This window comes from Manis javanica, chromosome 12, assembly GCF_040802235.1.
Source record: "Manis javanica isolate MJ-LG chromosome 12, MJ_LKY, whole genome shotgun sequence".
Classification (NCBI taxonomy): Eukaryota; Metazoa; Chordata; class Mammalia; order Pholidota; family Manidae; genus Manis; species Manis javanica.
In genome coordinates, this window is record NC_133167.1 from 55,418,780 (window position 1) to 55,434,694 (window position 15,915).

The 15,915-nt window shown below is 35.7% G+C and overlaps 1 protein-coding gene across 48 annotated transcripts in view; it reads left to right on the top strand.

Moving 5' to 3' along the window:
• The window catches only part of TTN (titin), a 262,742-nt gene that overhangs the window by 128,331 nt on the left and 118,496 nt on the right, over positions 1-15,915 (top strand). For 5 of the 48 annotated variants that reach the window (XM_073218602.1, XM_073218620.1, XM_073218604.1 and 2 more), the window contains 43 exons: positions 70-159; positions 294-587; positions 1,410-1,487; positions 2,448-2,522; positions 3,051-3,134; positions 3,300-3,383; positions 3,545-3,628; positions 3,786-3,869; positions 4,035-4,118; positions 4,278-4,361; positions 4,523-4,597; positions 5,888-5,971; positions 6,081-6,164; positions 6,285-6,368; positions 8,060-8,143; positions 8,928-9,002; positions 9,119-9,202; positions 9,323-9,397; positions 9,540-9,608; positions 9,708-9,791; positions 9,903-9,986; positions 10,070-10,153; positions 10,356-10,442; positions 10,589-10,672; positions 10,789-10,872; positions 10,985-11,065; positions 11,178-11,261; positions 11,376-11,459; positions 11,568-11,651; positions 11,760-11,843; positions 11,954-12,037; positions 12,148-12,231; positions 12,341-12,424; positions 12,508-12,591; positions 12,721-12,804; positions 12,939-13,022; positions 13,152-13,235; positions 13,369-13,446; positions 13,846-13,926; positions 14,375-14,464; positions 14,736-14,810; positions 15,016-15,093; positions 15,316-15,399. In XM_073218602.1, the coding sequence (XP_073074703.1) occupies positions 70-159; positions 294-587; positions 1,410-1,487; positions 2,448-2,522; positions 3,051-3,134; positions 3,300-3,383; positions 3,545-3,628; positions 3,786-3,869; positions 4,035-4,118; positions 4,278-4,361; positions 4,523-4,597; positions 5,888-5,971; positions 6,081-6,164; positions 6,285-6,368; positions 8,060-8,143; positions 8,928-9,002; positions 9,119-9,202; positions 9,323-9,397; positions 9,540-9,608; positions 9,708-9,791; positions 9,903-9,986; positions 10,070-10,153; positions 10,356-10,442; positions 10,589-10,672; positions 10,789-10,872; positions 10,985-11,065; positions 11,178-11,261; positions 11,376-11,459; positions 11,568-11,651; positions 11,760-11,843; positions 11,954-12,037; positions 12,148-12,231; positions 12,341-12,424; positions 12,508-12,591; positions 12,721-12,804; positions 12,939-13,022; positions 13,152-13,235; positions 13,369-13,446; positions 13,846-13,926; positions 14,375-14,464; positions 14,736-14,810; positions 15,016-15,093; positions 15,316-15,399 (3,753 nt within the window). The remainder of the gene's footprint in view (positions 1-69; positions 160-293; positions 588-1,409; positions 1,488-2,447; positions 2,523-3,050; positions 3,135-3,299; positions 3,384-3,544; positions 3,629-3,785; positions 3,870-4,034; positions 4,119-4,277; positions 4,362-4,522; positions 4,598-5,887; positions 5,972-6,080; positions 6,165-6,284; positions 6,369-8,059; positions 8,144-8,927; positions 9,003-9,118; positions 9,203-9,322; positions 9,398-9,539; positions 9,609-9,707; positions 9,792-9,902; positions 9,987-10,069; positions 10,154-10,355; positions 10,443-10,588; positions 10,673-10,788; positions 10,873-10,984; positions 11,066-11,177; positions 11,262-11,375; positions 11,460-11,567; positions 11,652-11,759; positions 11,844-11,953; positions 12,038-12,147; positions 12,232-12,340; positions 12,425-12,507; positions 12,592-12,720; positions 12,805-12,938; positions 13,023-13,151; positions 13,236-13,368; positions 13,447-13,845; positions 13,927-14,374; positions 14,465-14,735; positions 14,811-15,015; positions 15,094-15,315; positions 15,400-15,915) is intronic. The other 43 variants (XM_073218603.1, XM_073218607.1, XM_073218605.1 and 40 more) reach the window with 43 other exon arrangements.

Here is a 15,915-nt window from a genome sequence, read left to right on the forward strand (position 1 = left end):
TTTTGATGTCTTTTGTCTATGAAAGCTTGCTCTTGATAGTCCTAAATGTTAAAAACTATATCTTTAAAGTGCCTGAAGTTCAAAAGAAAATCCCAGAAAAGAAAATTCCAGAAAAGAGAGTCCCTGTGCCTAAAAAGGAAGCTGTTCCCCCAGCTAAAGGTATTTTTGGAAAGTTCCTTGATTTTTATGTATTGCATGAAAGCCTTTGAGTTGTTTTTATTTTATATTTTGAATATTTACATTTCTTCTGCATTGAAAAATAAATAAATCTCTCAAAGTAGATGTTCTTTCAGGGAGGACTGTCCTAGAAGAAAAAATATCAGTTTCCTTCCACAAAGAGGAAGTAGTAAAAGAAAAAATAGAATTTGAAGTAGTGGAAACAGAAGTGGAGGAAGTGGAAAAAGAAGAGTTCCATGAAGTTGAAGAATATTTTGAAGAAGAAGAGTTCCATGAAGTAGAAGAATTCATCAAAGTAAAAGAACATAGAGTTGAAGAAGTGCACAAGGCTGAGGAAGTCCATAGGGTAATAGAAGTTTTGGAGGCTGAAGAAGTGGAAGTTTATGAAAAACCCAAAGCTCCACCTAAAGGTACAGGGGAATCCTGCAGAGATTACAAGTTGTTATATCTTGCTCGAACTAACCTTTTTAAAAAAACACATTTAATTTTCACTTTGGAACACTAGAAACACACTTACTTTACAGTTAAAGTCATGAAATATTTTAAGCATGAGTTTAAACTACTTGATACAAAGATAAGGAGTGGTAGTTAACCAGGGTATAATTATATCAGACAAGGTAATAATAATTGATATCTATCTGTCTAAGGGGGCGGGGGGCGGTCACTGAATTGTGGATTCTTTTTTAAGTCCCACTAAGAGCTTACATGATTGTTTCAGATACCAAAATAGCTGACCAGTGTCATCAGTTGAGTAAACAAATAGCTCCTTAGTTCACTGAGGAGTTTACATGTTCAGGCAAAATAACTGTTGCTTTTTTAACATTTCAGTCAGCCGTTCACAAACTGATCATTACTCATCAAAAGAGTCCACCAGTTTATGATATTTTCATCAGAGAAAGAACATTAAGGAAGTAAATGGGGTCTTGGTAACAAGACCTGCATTCTAGTATATTCTCTGGACAAACCATAATGCAAATAATTTCTCTGCAATACCTCTGCAGAGCTTGCACAAATTAATATGAAGCAATGTGTATGTGTATGTGCTTAGTATTCATAATTCATTTACAATATAGGTGAAATTTAGCAAAAATTAAGTCTTTTTTTAAGTAGTTGTGGTATAAATTTTACACTGATAAAGCATTCTGTGAGCCCCCACTGGACTTACTTTTAATAGTAGTGCTCCATAACACTTCAAGAGTTCATTCTAAACCAAGACACTAATATCTTTGAAGGGCCTGAGATAACTGAGAAAATTATGCCTCCAAAAAAACCACCTACTAAAGTTCCTCAGAAAGAGCCACCAGCTAAAGGTATTTTATTGGTTACCTAATTTTACACAGTAGCACTTTAGTTGCTTTACAAGTTTGCATTCTACTTGATGTTTTTCTTCTGTGTTTGTGTTTTGGGAATTTCTAAAACAAATGTCTTTAAAGTAGCGGAGGGCCCAAATTTCTAACCAAAAAAGAAAGTCACTGTTGTCATACCTGAAATATCCAAAACAAATATCCTTATTTACTGAATAGTGAATCCAGCTTTCCTTCTTTTGTACTATTTGATTCTATGGTCACTAACAGGCTTTTTGTTAAATCCTTTTTTCCTATAAATTATTAATTTTAATAACCTACTAAATATAAATACATAGTGACTGTGTGTTTATGTCCCTGCTTTGATCATTTTTGTGGCCCTGTTCAATTTCACAAAAAACAATATGTAATAAGTAATATACTCTTATACCTTTAAAGTCCCTGAAGTATTTAAGAACACTATCACTGCAGAGAAAGTACCAATTATTCCACCTGTTTTGGTGGAACAAACAAGCAGAAATAGCACCAGTTGAAGGCATCTTAATTTTTCTTGTTAAGATGTTAAGATTTTACGATTCTAACATGGAAAATTCCTTTGGATTTCTGTTACCATATTTGTTATCAAAATTCAACTCACTTTAAATACTGTAATGCATTTGTTAAAGTGATGGCTGTATTGTATACTGTGTCTATATGTTCTGTGTTTACACTTCTCTTATGCTCTGCTTGTTAAAAATGTTTATGAATGTTTAAAGGTAAAATAATTATTACTACTATCTTTAAATTACTACTATTGTCTTATGCTCTGCTTGTTAAAAATGTTTATGAATGTTTAAAGGTAAAATAATTATTACTACTATCTTTAAAAGTGAATATGTGTGATATCAAATTCTTGTATTTTGTTTGTTTATACTCTTAATATCTTATATTTGTTATTTACAACAATTACTACTAATATCTTTAAAGTACCAGAAGTATCCAAGAAAATTGTGGTAGAAGAAGTTCATGTTCCTGAAGAGCCCAAATTGCCACCAGCTAAAGGTACCTGCCTTTGCTGATTCTCCACTAATATAAACCCCCTTTTATTCACCTACTGTGGAGGAGAGAGATATCATTCTCCTCTCAATACCTCAGTGTAGCTGAATGGTGGAAAACTTTAATTGATATTCTATAACATAATCCACCCTTTTGTGACAACCTTCTGGGAACAAAAGCGTAAGCCTAAAAATTATTATTGTTTGTGTTGATGCTCCTTTTAAGCAAAAATTAAACAATATTGACTCCCAACTTCTTTTTCAAAAATCATTTATCTTGGAAGCTATTGTAAAGTAGCTCTGGAACCAATAAGCATGTCCCAAAGAATAGGAAATGATGCAATGCCCAATGGGTTTCTAATACAACAATCAAGAATTCACCTACCAGGCAATCAAGAGAAATACACTGACAGTGTGTTTAGTTGACTTACAATTTTGGAGTTTTTTTACATTCTCCTGATAATATGCCCCTTTTTGTCTTGATATTTTATATCCAATTGCGACATTCTTAAAACCAAAACAAATGTCTTTAAAGCCCCTGAAGTACCAAAGAAAATTGTTCCGGAAGAAAAGGTTCATGAAGCTGTTCCTAAAAGGCCTGAAGTTCCACCAGCTAAAGGTATTCACTGAGACTGATCACAACGTGAAATAACTCTGTTTACTTAATTTAACTCATGGTTAAAAGTGAATATGTGTGATATTAAATCTTTGTATTTTGTTTCTTTATACTCTTAATGTCCTATATTTGTTATTTACAACAATTAATATACTAATATCTTTAAAGCCCCTGAAGTACCAAAGAAAATTGTTCCGGAAGTAAAGGTTCACGAAGCTGTTCCTAAAAGGCCTGAAGTTCCACCAGCTAAAGGTATTCACTGAGACTAATCACAACGTGAAATAACTCTTTGTTTAGTTATTCATGGTTAAAAGTGAATATGTGTGACATTAAATCCTTGTATTTTGTTTGTTTATACTCTTAATATCTTGTATTTGTTATTTACAACAATTAATATACTAATATCTTTAAAGTTCCTGAAGTACCGAAGAAAATTGTTCCAGAAGAAAAGGTTCACGAAGCTGTTCCTAAAAGGCCTGAAGTTCCACCAGCTAAAGGTATTCACTGAGACTAATCACAATGTGAAATAACTCTTTGTTTAGTTATTCATGGTTAAAAGTGAATATGTGTGATATTAAATCCTTGTATTTTGTTTATACTCTTAATATCTTATATTTGTTATTTACAACAATTAATATACTAATATCTTTAAAGTTCCTGAAGTACCGAAGAAAATTGTTCCAGAAGAAAAGGTTCACGAAGCTGTTCCTAAAAGGCCTGAAGTTCCACCAGCTAAAGGTATTCACTGAGACTGATCACAACATGAAATAACTCTGTTTACTTAATTTAACTCATGGTTAAAAGTGAATATGTGTGATATAAAATCCTTGTATTTTATTTGTTTATACTCTTAATGTCTTGTATTTGTTATTTACAACAATTAATATACTAATATCTTTAAAGTTCCTGAAGTACCGAAGAAAATTGTTCCAGAAGAAAAGGTTCACGAAGCTGTTCCTAAAAGGCCTGAAGTTCCACCAGCTAAAGGTATTCACCGAGACTAATCACAACGTGAAATAACTCTTTGTTTAGTTATTCATGGTTAAAAGTGAATATGTGTTATATCAAATTCTTGTATTTTGTTTGTTTATACTCTTAATATCTTATATTTGTTATTTACAACAATTACTACTAATATCTTTAAAGTTCCTGAAGTACCGAAGAAAATTGTTCCGGAAGAAAAGGTTCACGAAGCTGTTCCTAAAAGGCCTGAAGTTCCACCAGCTAAAGGTATTCACTGAGACTAATCACAATGTGAAATAACTCTTTGTTTAGTTATTCATGGTTAAAAATGAATATGTATGATATTATATCCTTGTATTTTATTTCTTTATACTCTTAATATCTTATATTTGTTATTTACAACAATTAATATACTAATATCTTTAAAGTTCCTGAGGTCGCTAAGAAAAGTATTCACGAAGAAAAATCAACTGTAGTTGTTTCTGAAGACACAACAATATACAGTGAGTGTAGAAAAATTGGTGGTTCTTTTTGGTTTCATTGTGTTTGTCTTCATAACTTTTAAAAACAAATATACTCATATCTCATAAAAGCCTTAATGCCAAAAATATTTGGCTAAAATTAAATAATTTGAATGGCTATTGGCCTCAGACAAAATATATTTCCTCACCAATTTAAAAAATAAATAGCCCTATAGGTATGGCATTGCTGATTTAGAAGTCATTTTGTCTTGCTGAACTTGTTATTGTCTTGTTAGCCTTGTTTTATGTATAAATGTCTTCTGTTTTGAAGCAACTGATTTTCTCAGACTGTGAAGTAACCTTTTAGTTCAAAATGATATTTTAATTGTATTTTATAGAATCAAAATGTCCCACCATTATTCATTTTTTACTCCTCAAAGCAATTGTTGGAAACTCTTGGGCAGCACTGCTCAAATGACCATAGGCTTACAAGGCCATTAGAGCCCCAGAGGACTTCTCAAGCCTTTTTTTCTTTCATGCAAATTTATGCTTAAATAATTTGAGGAGTATAATAATCTGATTAATAAAATATTCTGAATAGAGTACTATTATCCAATCAACTAAATGGTAAAAATGCTAGTAGTCAAGATATTCTCCATTTATCTTAATCTAAAAAATTCCCTGTTAAACCTAAAATTCCCTGTAATGCTAGGTTGAGATGAAAATATAAGATGACTCTCTCCTTTGAAAGCCCTTTCTGTACTTGAGTTTGACTATTATTATCAGCCAGTTTTCCTTTCTAAAAGCTGGAGAAATCTTGATTTTCTTCACTTACCTTATTTTTTAAATAGTTAATCATTTTTACTATTCTGCTTCCAATCCCTAAACTATGAAGCCATAAATTTAACATGGCTTGAAAGTATGGATAACTAGGTTCCTGGAAAGCAAAAGGATTTACATTCATTTCTAGCAGGTCAAATATAGGAGAATGCTTGATGTGCAACTCAACATTGACCCTCTTCTTTATGAACAAATCCATAAAAACTAAGAACAATAGGACAATTTTACCAGTAACTTCCTGGGGACAAAGTGGAATTATTTAGTCCCTGGCTAGTGAATTCCTCAATTTTATCATCGTGATCATAAAGAAATGCTGATCATAAATAAAACTGGGAATGAGACTTTTTCCTAGCCAATGTGTTATTGTCACTAATTTGTGTCTGTGAACTATGGCAATGTGAGTGATGACTGGGTATTATGTTTTGTTGTTTTATACTGTTCTTTATCCACCTTGAAATATTGCTAATTGTATAAATACTAATATCTTTAAAGTTTATGAAATATCTGAAGAATCAGCCCAAGAAGAAAAAGTACTTGTGACTCATCCTCCAAAGACAAAGACCAAGCTAATGAAAGGTACATAACACAATGATCCAGTCTGAATGAAATTTATTTTTGGCTCATTTTAAAAGCTCAATAGTTTCCTTCATTGTTTACAAATGTAACTATACTCATATCTTTTAAGTACCTGAGCCACCCAAGAAAGTTTTTCCAGAGGACAAAATATATGTGACTATTCCTAAAAAGAGAGAAACGCCAGAAACTAAAGGTACATTTCAACAACATCAAACTTGGATGAGTATCTTTGGCTTCAAGACTCAAAAACTGCATGTTAAATAATTTACTGTTTTTACAACTTCTATGTGTAAACCTACTAATATCTCTAAAGAACCTGATACAACCAGAGAAGTCTTTCCAGAGGTGGAGTTACCTGAGGCTGTTCCCCAAATTCCAGAGCATCCTCCAACCCAAGGTATAATCCTTAGTTATGAAAATCTAAATAAGAAAATATTTTTTCTTCTACATGCAAAATATACTTAGTGTTTTGTGTTAATTCTCACAACCTCGATGCTAAAATACTAATATCTTTAGAGTACCTAATGTACCCATGCAAGGAACTATCTATGACTTGTCCACAAAAAAACAAAGAGAAACTATTAGAAAAACATTTTTTTCTAATTTTAGGTTAGAATATCTGTTAATATACTTAGCTTTTTTAGTATGTCATGGCTTCATGTATTTGCCTTTTCTCAACTAAAAAGTACTAATATCTTTAAAGAGTTTGAAGCCTTCAAGGAAGTTGTTCCAGAGGGGCAAGCTCCTATTGCTAAAAGAAAGAAAACACCACCATCAAAAGGTACAAGCCGGAAGAAAGTCAGCATTCTTACCTCTGAGTGTGGCTGTATTTAACACATGTAAAAATACTAATATCTTGAAAATCCCAGCTACTACCAAAGAAGTTATTTCACAGAAACGGGTCCCCCAGAGCAAAAGCTCAACTGGTATATACAAGTCTGTATGAGTCATTCAAGAGAAAAGAGAGGGGAAAATTCCTATAACCTATATATATGGAAGGTGCTTGTGTGTAAAATATCTCTATGAGTCCTCCAGGTAAAATATGTGTGTGTGTATGTGTGTGTGTATATATATATAATGTGCAGATGTGACCCAGATGGATTCTTCAGGAGGCAATAGCTATCACTGTTTCTATAAAAAATAAAAATCAGACTAGCTAGAAAAAAAACTACGCAAGACCTCTTATAATATTTATATCCCTGAAACTAGATTTAAAGCAGAAATCAGTGCCATCAAATGACAGATGTGCTTGCTTGGCTGTAGTCTGTAAGTCAGTAATTCAACTCTCCATGGGGTTGAAATTCCAGAATATAAAATAACCACCTGCTGAGATTTCTTTTCTATTAAAATAAACTTGCTACTAAAAATAGGCATATGAATTTGAAATAACTGATTTTCCAGAAGATGTAAATATCATAGAAGTATTTCAGAAAACCATGACTTAAAGAAAATAAAATATATTCAGTGTGGAGCTGTTCTTTCTGTGATATATCTCTACCTGAGAGCCTTCGAAGACCAAGCAGTTAAAACTAAACCAGCTAAAGTTGGAATTTTGCCCTAAATACTGAATTGTTCCTCTCCTTGTCTTTTATTTTTAAAGAGTCCTACATTTTTCATTTTGAATATTTTAAAAGTATCTACTTTCAGATTGTTTCCTCAGTCTAGAATCTTTGAGTTGTTCTCTCTCCTATATTTGAAAACAAAGACCTTTTTAAAATGCCTGAGGTAAAGATACAAAACGAATCCAATTCAGATAAGAAAAGAACTGTTTTGTTCTCAAATAGCTGAAGGTACATCATTATTTATAAAAACTCAGTTTTTTTCTCTTAAAGCTAATTTTCCATGATCTAATTTTCTATACATATGCCATTCCAAAAAATACAATTACAAATGTTGACAGTACCTGAAGTTGACTGACCAAGAACACAGTTCCAAATAATCAAGAATTTATACTATTACCAAAGAATCTGATTCAGGGAGCAAGGATGCCTCCCAGTCTGGGGCATTCCTGTAGGTGGAGTTATGACTAAAGCTTTCATTGCTCTGAAAATATTCACTCTGAAATATAATGCATTAATATCTTTTAAGTTCCTGAATCACCTCAAGAACCTGTCCCTGTAAAGGAAACACCCATGGCTGCTCCCCCTGAAATTGAAACACCTTCCACTAAAGGTATCATTCACTCTAACACTCCTACCTTCATTCATTTAATAAATGCCTGATATGTGCAGGGTCCTCTGGAGTTGGGGAATAATAAACAAGGACAAATAAGACTTGATTCCCTTCCTCAAGACTTTATTCTTCATCCAATTCTTGAAGGAAGGAATCTTGTAGCCATAAAAATCACCTGGGTTCACTTAATGTAATTAACTTCCAGTGATCCCTTAACCTCTAAGTATGATACTAATATCTTCAAAGCACTAGAAGCTATGAGAGAAATTGCTCCTGAAATGCAAGTATCTGAGGATGTTCTTAAGGAGCCAGAGCTTCTGCCTATGAAAGGTACATGTCTCCTCTGAACAGAAACTGAAGAAGAAATTTTGTGTCCTCTGCTCTGAAAACTATGTTTGTCTAATGTTCTTCATAGCTCCTAAACGGAAACACACTAATATCTTTAAAGCACCTGAATCTCCACAAGAAGTTTCCTCTTAAAAGGAAATATTTGTGGCTATTCTTATCAAAACAGAAAACCCTCCTATTAAAAGTATCGGTTCAACAAATTAAGCATTTGTAAGGAGGGTCTACAGGGTCACAGGAATTCTGCTAGGTGTGGAGAAGGGGGACAACCTCTTCTCAAGGATCTTGCTAACTAACCTCTTAGACTTAGTTTACTGGTAGGGCAAGGGGAGCATAGACAGAAAAGAGACTTCTAGAAAACTATATTTGCTAAATTATTGTGGTTACTGTTGTCATAATCATTTTAACTCTTAAATGTGATATACTAATATCTTTAAAGTGCCTGAAGCTCCTCAAGAAGTTGTTCCTGCAAAGAGAGTTCCTTCCAAAAAAAGAGAACCTCCATCAGATAAAGGTACAAGCTGCCATTCCCTCAAGCTCAAGAAGAAATAGCTCTTGTAGTCATGAAAATATTTTGCTGTTCCTAGTGATCTTCATAACACTAAATGTTAAAATACTAATTTCTTAAAGCGCCCGAAGCTCCCCCAGAAATTGTCCCTGAAAAGAAGACACATGTGGTTCCTCACAAAAAGCTGGAAGTCCCTCAGGGTGAAGGTACATGTTGCTGAAAGCTTTGAGATTTAGAAAAATGTATTTTCCTATATATGTACATGTGTTTGCCATTTGTAGTGATTCTTGTAGCTCCTAAATGTAAAAATATTAATGTCTTTCAAGTGCCTGAGGTTCCCAAAGAAGTCCCAAAAAAGAAAGTGCATCCTCCGCAAAAGCCTGAAGCTATACCTGTCAAAGGTACTTCTAACCCTGAAAGGTGGGACAGGGCAGGGATATGAAGGGCCACCTTGACAGCCCGAGGTGTTTTTGATATGTAAATGTTATTCTTGTCTGTGTTGACCCTTTTGTCTCAAATTTAAATTTACTAATATCTTCAAAGTGCCTGAAGCTCCCAAAGAGGTGCCTGTGGTTCCTCCTAAAAAGCCTGAAGTCCCATCTGTTGTTACAGGTATTTGTCACTGTTTAAGATGATATAACTTCTGCTTGAAAGTCAGTTGTTCTGGTGGTCTTCCTAACTTCAAATACAACGTTACTAATATCTTTTAAGTGCCTGAAGTTCCTGAAGAGGTCGTCCTTGAACAGAAAGTGCCTGTGGTTCCTCCTAAAAAGCCTGAAGTCCCACCTGTCAAAGGTATTTGTCACTGATCTTAGGTTTAAGACGACGTAACTCTTCTACTCTTGAAACTATTTTGTTCTGGTGGTCTTCCTAACTCCAAATGTAACGTTACTAATATCTTTTAAGTACCCGAAGCTCCCAAGGAAGTTGTCCCTGAAAAGAAAGTGCCTGTGGCACCTCCTAAAAAGCCTGAAGTCCCACAAGCCAAAGGTAGTCACCCCCATTTCATTCTGTTTGTTACTACCCGTTTGTGTCTACTCTGTCTAATCATGAAAATACTAATATCTTTAAAGTACCCGAGGTGCCAAAGGCAGCTGTCCCAGAAAAGAAGGTGCCTGAGGCTATTCCTCCGAAGCCGGAAAGTCCTCCCCCTGCAGGTAATGTCAAAGCTATACATACCAGGGAGAAAACAAGTGCTATTTTAGCTAGAAAATTGTGTACTTAAGTCCCACTACATAAAAGAGTCATATAAATTCTAAAGGAAAGAAAGTCTGCAGTCATTGAAAATGTATATGATTACATGTAAAGTCATCAATAATTTACACCCTTTCTAAACACAAATTACCAATATCTTTGAAGTGCCTGAGATGCCACCAAAGGAAGTCATCACTGAGAAGAAAGTGCCTGTAGCTCCTCCTAAAAAGCCAGAAGCTCCACCTGCTAAAGGTATTTATCCTCCCATGTTTTGGTTACCTGTTTCAGGGGGCTGGGAAAAGAGAGGGTTTAAGTGTCCACCGCCCTCACAAATTGTATTCGCTCGGATAAATGTGTTGCCACTTGTCTCTAACTAAAAGATACTAATATCTTCAAAGTGCCTGAAGTCCCAAAAGAAGTTGTGCCTGAAAAGAAAGTGTCTGTGCCTGTGCCCAAAAAACCTGTAGCTCCACCTACCAAAGGTATTTATTCCCTCTACCCTGTTAAGAAGTAAAATCATAGTCTTGTACTCTTCACAATCATTTTAAATGTATGCCTTCACAATTCATAAGTTCTAAAACTACTAATATCTTTCAAGTGCCTGCAGCTGCTCAAGAAGTTGTCCCAGAAAAGATAATAACAAAGCCACCGCCCAAAACACCAGAAGCCCCACCTGTCACAGGTACATGTCAGCCCTAACCTCACTTTGCAGACGTATCTCTTCCATTCTTGGGAATAATTTTAGTCCATTGCTCTTCATTAACTTAAGTATAAACCTGCTAATATCTTTCAAGTGCCTGAAGTTCCTCAAGAAGTTGTCCCAGAAAAGAAAGTTCCCAGGCCACCACCCAAGCCAGAAGCCCCACCTGTGGAAGGTACTTATTCCCACTGCTCTTTCAAGAAAAATTACTGTCCTGTACTCTTCACAATCATTGTAATATACGCCATCACTATTCATAATTTCTAAACCTACTAATATCTTTCAAGTGCCTGAAGTTCCTCCAGAAGTTGTCCCGGAAAAGAAAGTCCCCAGGGCACCACCCAAAACACCAGAAGCCCCACCAGTTCCAGGTATTTTTGACCCCTGTCATTATTCTACAGAAGAAATACCTCTTCTGCTCTTGGAAATATTTGTAGTTCACTGATCTCATTAACCTAAGTGTGAAACCACTAATTTCTTCTAAGTGCCTGAAGTTCCTCAAGAAATTGTCCCCGAAAAGAAAGTGCCTGTGGCGCCTCCTAAAAAGCCTGAAGTCCCACCTGTTACAGGTATTCGCCATTCACCTTGACTTAAGAAGATTAACTTTTATGCTCTGGATAATATTTTGTTCCAGTGGTCTTCATAATTCCAAATGTTATTTTACAATATCTTTTAAGTGCCTGAGGCTCCCAAGGAAGTTGTGCCTGAAAAGAAAGTGCCTGTGGCGCCTCCTAAAAAGCCTGAAGTCCCACCTGTTACAGGTATTCTCCGTTCACCTTGGCTTTAGAAGATTAACTTTTATGCTCTTGATAATATTTTGTTCCAGTGGTCTTCATAATTCCAAATGTTATTTTACAATATCTTTTAAGTGCCCGAGGCTCCCAAGGAAGTTGTACCTGAAAAGAAAGTGCCTGTGACACCTCCTAAAAAGCCTGAAGTCCCACCAGCCAAAGGTACCTGTCACTGATCATAGGCTAGAGAGACATAACTCTTCTGCCTGTGAAAGTATTTTGTTCCGGTGGTCTTCCTAACTCCAAATGTAATGTTACTAATATCTTTTAAGTGCCCGAGGCCCCCAAGGAAGTTGTCCCTGAAAAGAAAGTGCCTGTGGCGCCTCCTAAAAAGCCTGAAGTCCCACCAGCCAAAGGTACCTGTCACTGATCATAGGCTAGAGAGACATAACTCTTCTGCCTGTGAAAGTATTTTGTTCCGGTGGTCTTCCTAACTCCAAATGTAATGTTACTAATATCTTTCAAGTGCCCGAGGCCCCCAAGGAAGTTGTCCCTGAAAAGAAAGTGCCTGTGGCGCCTCCTAAAAAGCCTGAAGTCCCACCAGCCAAAGGTATCTGTCACTGATCATAGGCTAGAGAGACATAACTCTTCTGCCTGGAAAGTATTTTGTTCCGGTGGTCTTCCTAACTCCAAATGTAATGTTACTAATATCTTTTAAGTGCCCGAGGCCCCCAAGGAAGTTGTCCCTGAAAAGAAAGTGCCTGTGGTGCCTCCTAAAAAGCCTGAAGTCCCACCAGCCAAAGGTAGTCACCCCCACGTTGCTGTGTTTGATAAAGTCCGTTTGTCTCTACTCTGTCTAATCATAAAAATGCCAATATCTTTAAAGTACCCGAGGTGCCAAAGGCAGCTGTCCCAGAAAAGAAGGTGCCTGAGGCTATTCCTCCCAAACCGGAAAGTCCTCCCCCCGCAGGTAATAATGAAGCTGTGCAAACTGATATTTTTATAAAGAAAAACTCTTTTGTGTTGTTAAACTCTTTTTGCAAAATATTTCATATACTGTAGTCAGTTCCCGTGGTGAAATGAGCTTCTGTCTTTAAAGTGCATGAAGAGCCTGAGGAAATCGGCCCAGAAGAGCCTCCAGCCGCAGCCGTGGAAGAGCCAGAGCCTGCTGCTCCTCCTGAAGGTACTTGGCGAGCTTCCCGGGGGACTCAGCCAACTCTCACCCGTCTCGCCCGGAGCATTCTGTGCATTAGAAGCTTTTGTCTTGTTTAGCACTCATCTTCACTGATTCTAAAACATAAATTCTAATATCTTTAGTGATCGTGCCACCTAAGAAACCTGTTCCAGAAAAGAAACCACCTGCTGTTACTGCAAAAAAACCTGAACCACCACCAGTGAAAGGTATTTCTCACTGCCACTGTTTTCCTACAGAAAAATGTCTGTCTTTAAAATGTTCTGTTGTGCTGCTCCGCTGGATGATTTCCATATGCCATTGATGCTACACACTAAAAACTATTAATGTCTTTAAAGTGCCAGAGGTGCCCAAGGAAGCAGTTCCTGAAAAGAAAGTGCCTCCAGTGGTTCCCAAAAAGCCGGAAGTCCCACCTGCTAAAGGTACATGTAGCTTTCCACTGTTTGATGGAGGTGAACACAGCCTCCAATTCTTAAAAAGTGTTTTGTTCTATATAAGTATGGTAAATGTTCACTAGCAATTCTTCATAATGTTAAAATACTAATATCTTTAAAGTGCCTGAAGTTCCAAAGGAAGTTGTTCCAGAAAAGAAAGTAGCTGTTCCCAAAAAGCCGGAAATCCCACCAGCTAAACGTACGTGTCACTAATGAAATTCTGCAGAAAAATGCTCACTCTTGGTGTCAAAAGTCACTTACAGAAAACCCTTTTGTTAAACCTCATATTCACAAATGCAGTCTGCTCTTCTGAATGTTTAGGGTTTAAGTGTTTTTAAATAATATCATTGATTTTTTTTAAAAAAGCTGATGCATCTGTTATGAGCATTGGAAGAGTGTACCAATATTGTTTTATTAATCTTAGTAGGCCACATTTTCCTCCCTGCTAGGAGGATGCAAGAACAGATGACTGGCCTTATTGTGAATTTTGTTCTTGAACCTGTCCCTGGGTTATGTGAACTACATAGGAACTAGATGTGCTATACATTTCATGTACTTTTCAACTACCCAGAAGTAAAACTAACTAATATCTTTAAAGTGCCAGAGGTTCCAGAGAAACCTGTCTTAGAAGAGAAGCCAGCTGTTTCTATCCCTGAGAAAGTGGAGCCTCCTCCAGAAGGTACACATAAGACCATTAATAAGCGTGCCACTTCTGACTTTTTCTAATTTAAGCCTTGTTCCTCTTCTTTTCTAAATCAGTATGTCTCGGTCATTTTCTATCCTTTAGTTGTTTGTCTTATTTCATCATTCTTAGATCTATTTTGGGTTATCAGTCACTGGTAACTACATAGGGTATCATAAGCTATATTCAATAAGACTCCTCTAATATGAAGTAGGATGGGAGAACTAGTGACTATAAATGACATTAAGCTCCAAAAGCCCTTTCCAATCATTCAAATTAATAGGAATAAAAGTCATTGCAAATAAGTTAGATTTCATCTTAATAAAAATAAGATATTCACTGAAACAAGGGAAGAAATCAAGAATACTATTTATTTGTGTTCAGTGTTTTATACATTTTAGAATATTGTTCCACACATGGATTAAAGTTAACTGTATCTTTAAAGTATATGAAGAACCCGAGGAAATTACTCCTGAAAAGGAAGAGCCAGTTCCTGCAGTAGAAGAGGAGGAACCAGAGGCCCCCGCACCAGCAGGTACAGGGCAGGATCCACAGCATGGGAAAATACAGTATTTGATGTCTATTATACATCTTCTTTAAGGGAAGATCTCAGTCTTCTATCTCCTTACTCGAAATTTGACTTCATTGGCATGAAAAAAAATTGCTTGCACACATAAACCTTTGGGCCTACAGAATTTTACAATATGCATACCAAAGGAATATGTGTGATCTTTTTTTATTCACTTATTACTATTAAAGTTATCATTGTAATCGTCTGCCTCTAAAAGAAATTCCTATCTTTCAAGTGCCTGAAGAGCCCAAGATTGCTCCAGAGAAGAAAGTTCCTGTCATCAAAAAACCAGAAGCTCCACCTCCTAAAGGTACTTAGAGTAAAATAAATCAATATTAACTTCATTTTTGTGTGCTGTCTAAAATTTGACACTCTTTCTTTTGTGTGTGCTGTGTTGTATTATGTGTTTAATTGTTATCCCTATGTTATAGTGTTAAACGGGCTTGTCAAATTAATGTGTATATATATTTCATCTTTCAATTTTATATTACTAAATGTTACTAATATCTTTAAAGTACCTGAGATGGCAAAGAAAGTTGTCCCAGCAAAGAAAGTCCCAACTATTAAGAAGCCAGAAGCACCAGCAGCTAAAGGTATTCACATCATCATTAACATCATAATTTTTTGTAAAGTATTCTGAAATCCTAAAGTGGAATCCATTAGGGAGCTCTCACTGTTGCATAACTAGGGACAAAAGTGTCCTTATTTTGGTTCCATTCATTTTAATTCTGTGCCAATGATTATAGATTCTTTAAGATTAACATTTTTAAATGTTTTAAAATACTCTTTTTAAAATAAAACTAATGTCTTCAAAGTGCCTGAGGTGCCCAAGAAGCTTGTTCCAGTAAAGAAAGAACCTGTACCTGTTACCAAAAAACCAGAGGTCCTGCCAGAAAAAGGTACCATAAAGAAAAAATGTGTATTTCTCTGAACATGGAGCATTTTAATAATAGTTCTTAGGGGAAAAAATACTCAGGAATAAGTTTATGCAAAATCACATTTCATAGAAAAAAGAGGAAAATAATGAGGGCAAAGAATATAAGACAAGCAGAAGGAGAAAACATGAGTGAGATTTAATTGTGCCATGACCTCTGCTCACTCACCTTGTGCAGAACAGCTCAGTCAGCATATTTTGTTGAATGTTTACCATTAACAAGACACTATATTGGAAAAATAAACTCTGAAGCTGTCTTCAAGCAACTTAAATTTGGTAGAATAAAGAAAGGACAGAGCAAGTCTATTATAGACAGGAAGTGATCTCACCCACAAAGTAGTATAAAGGGCTACAGAAGCATAGGGCAAGGAGAGATCAATTTCAGGTGGAGGCATCAGGGTAAGCTGTGTGAAGGAAATCGAATATTAAGTTTTAATGGATTTTTACACACAGCGATTGAGGAAATGGTACTCTAGACAAA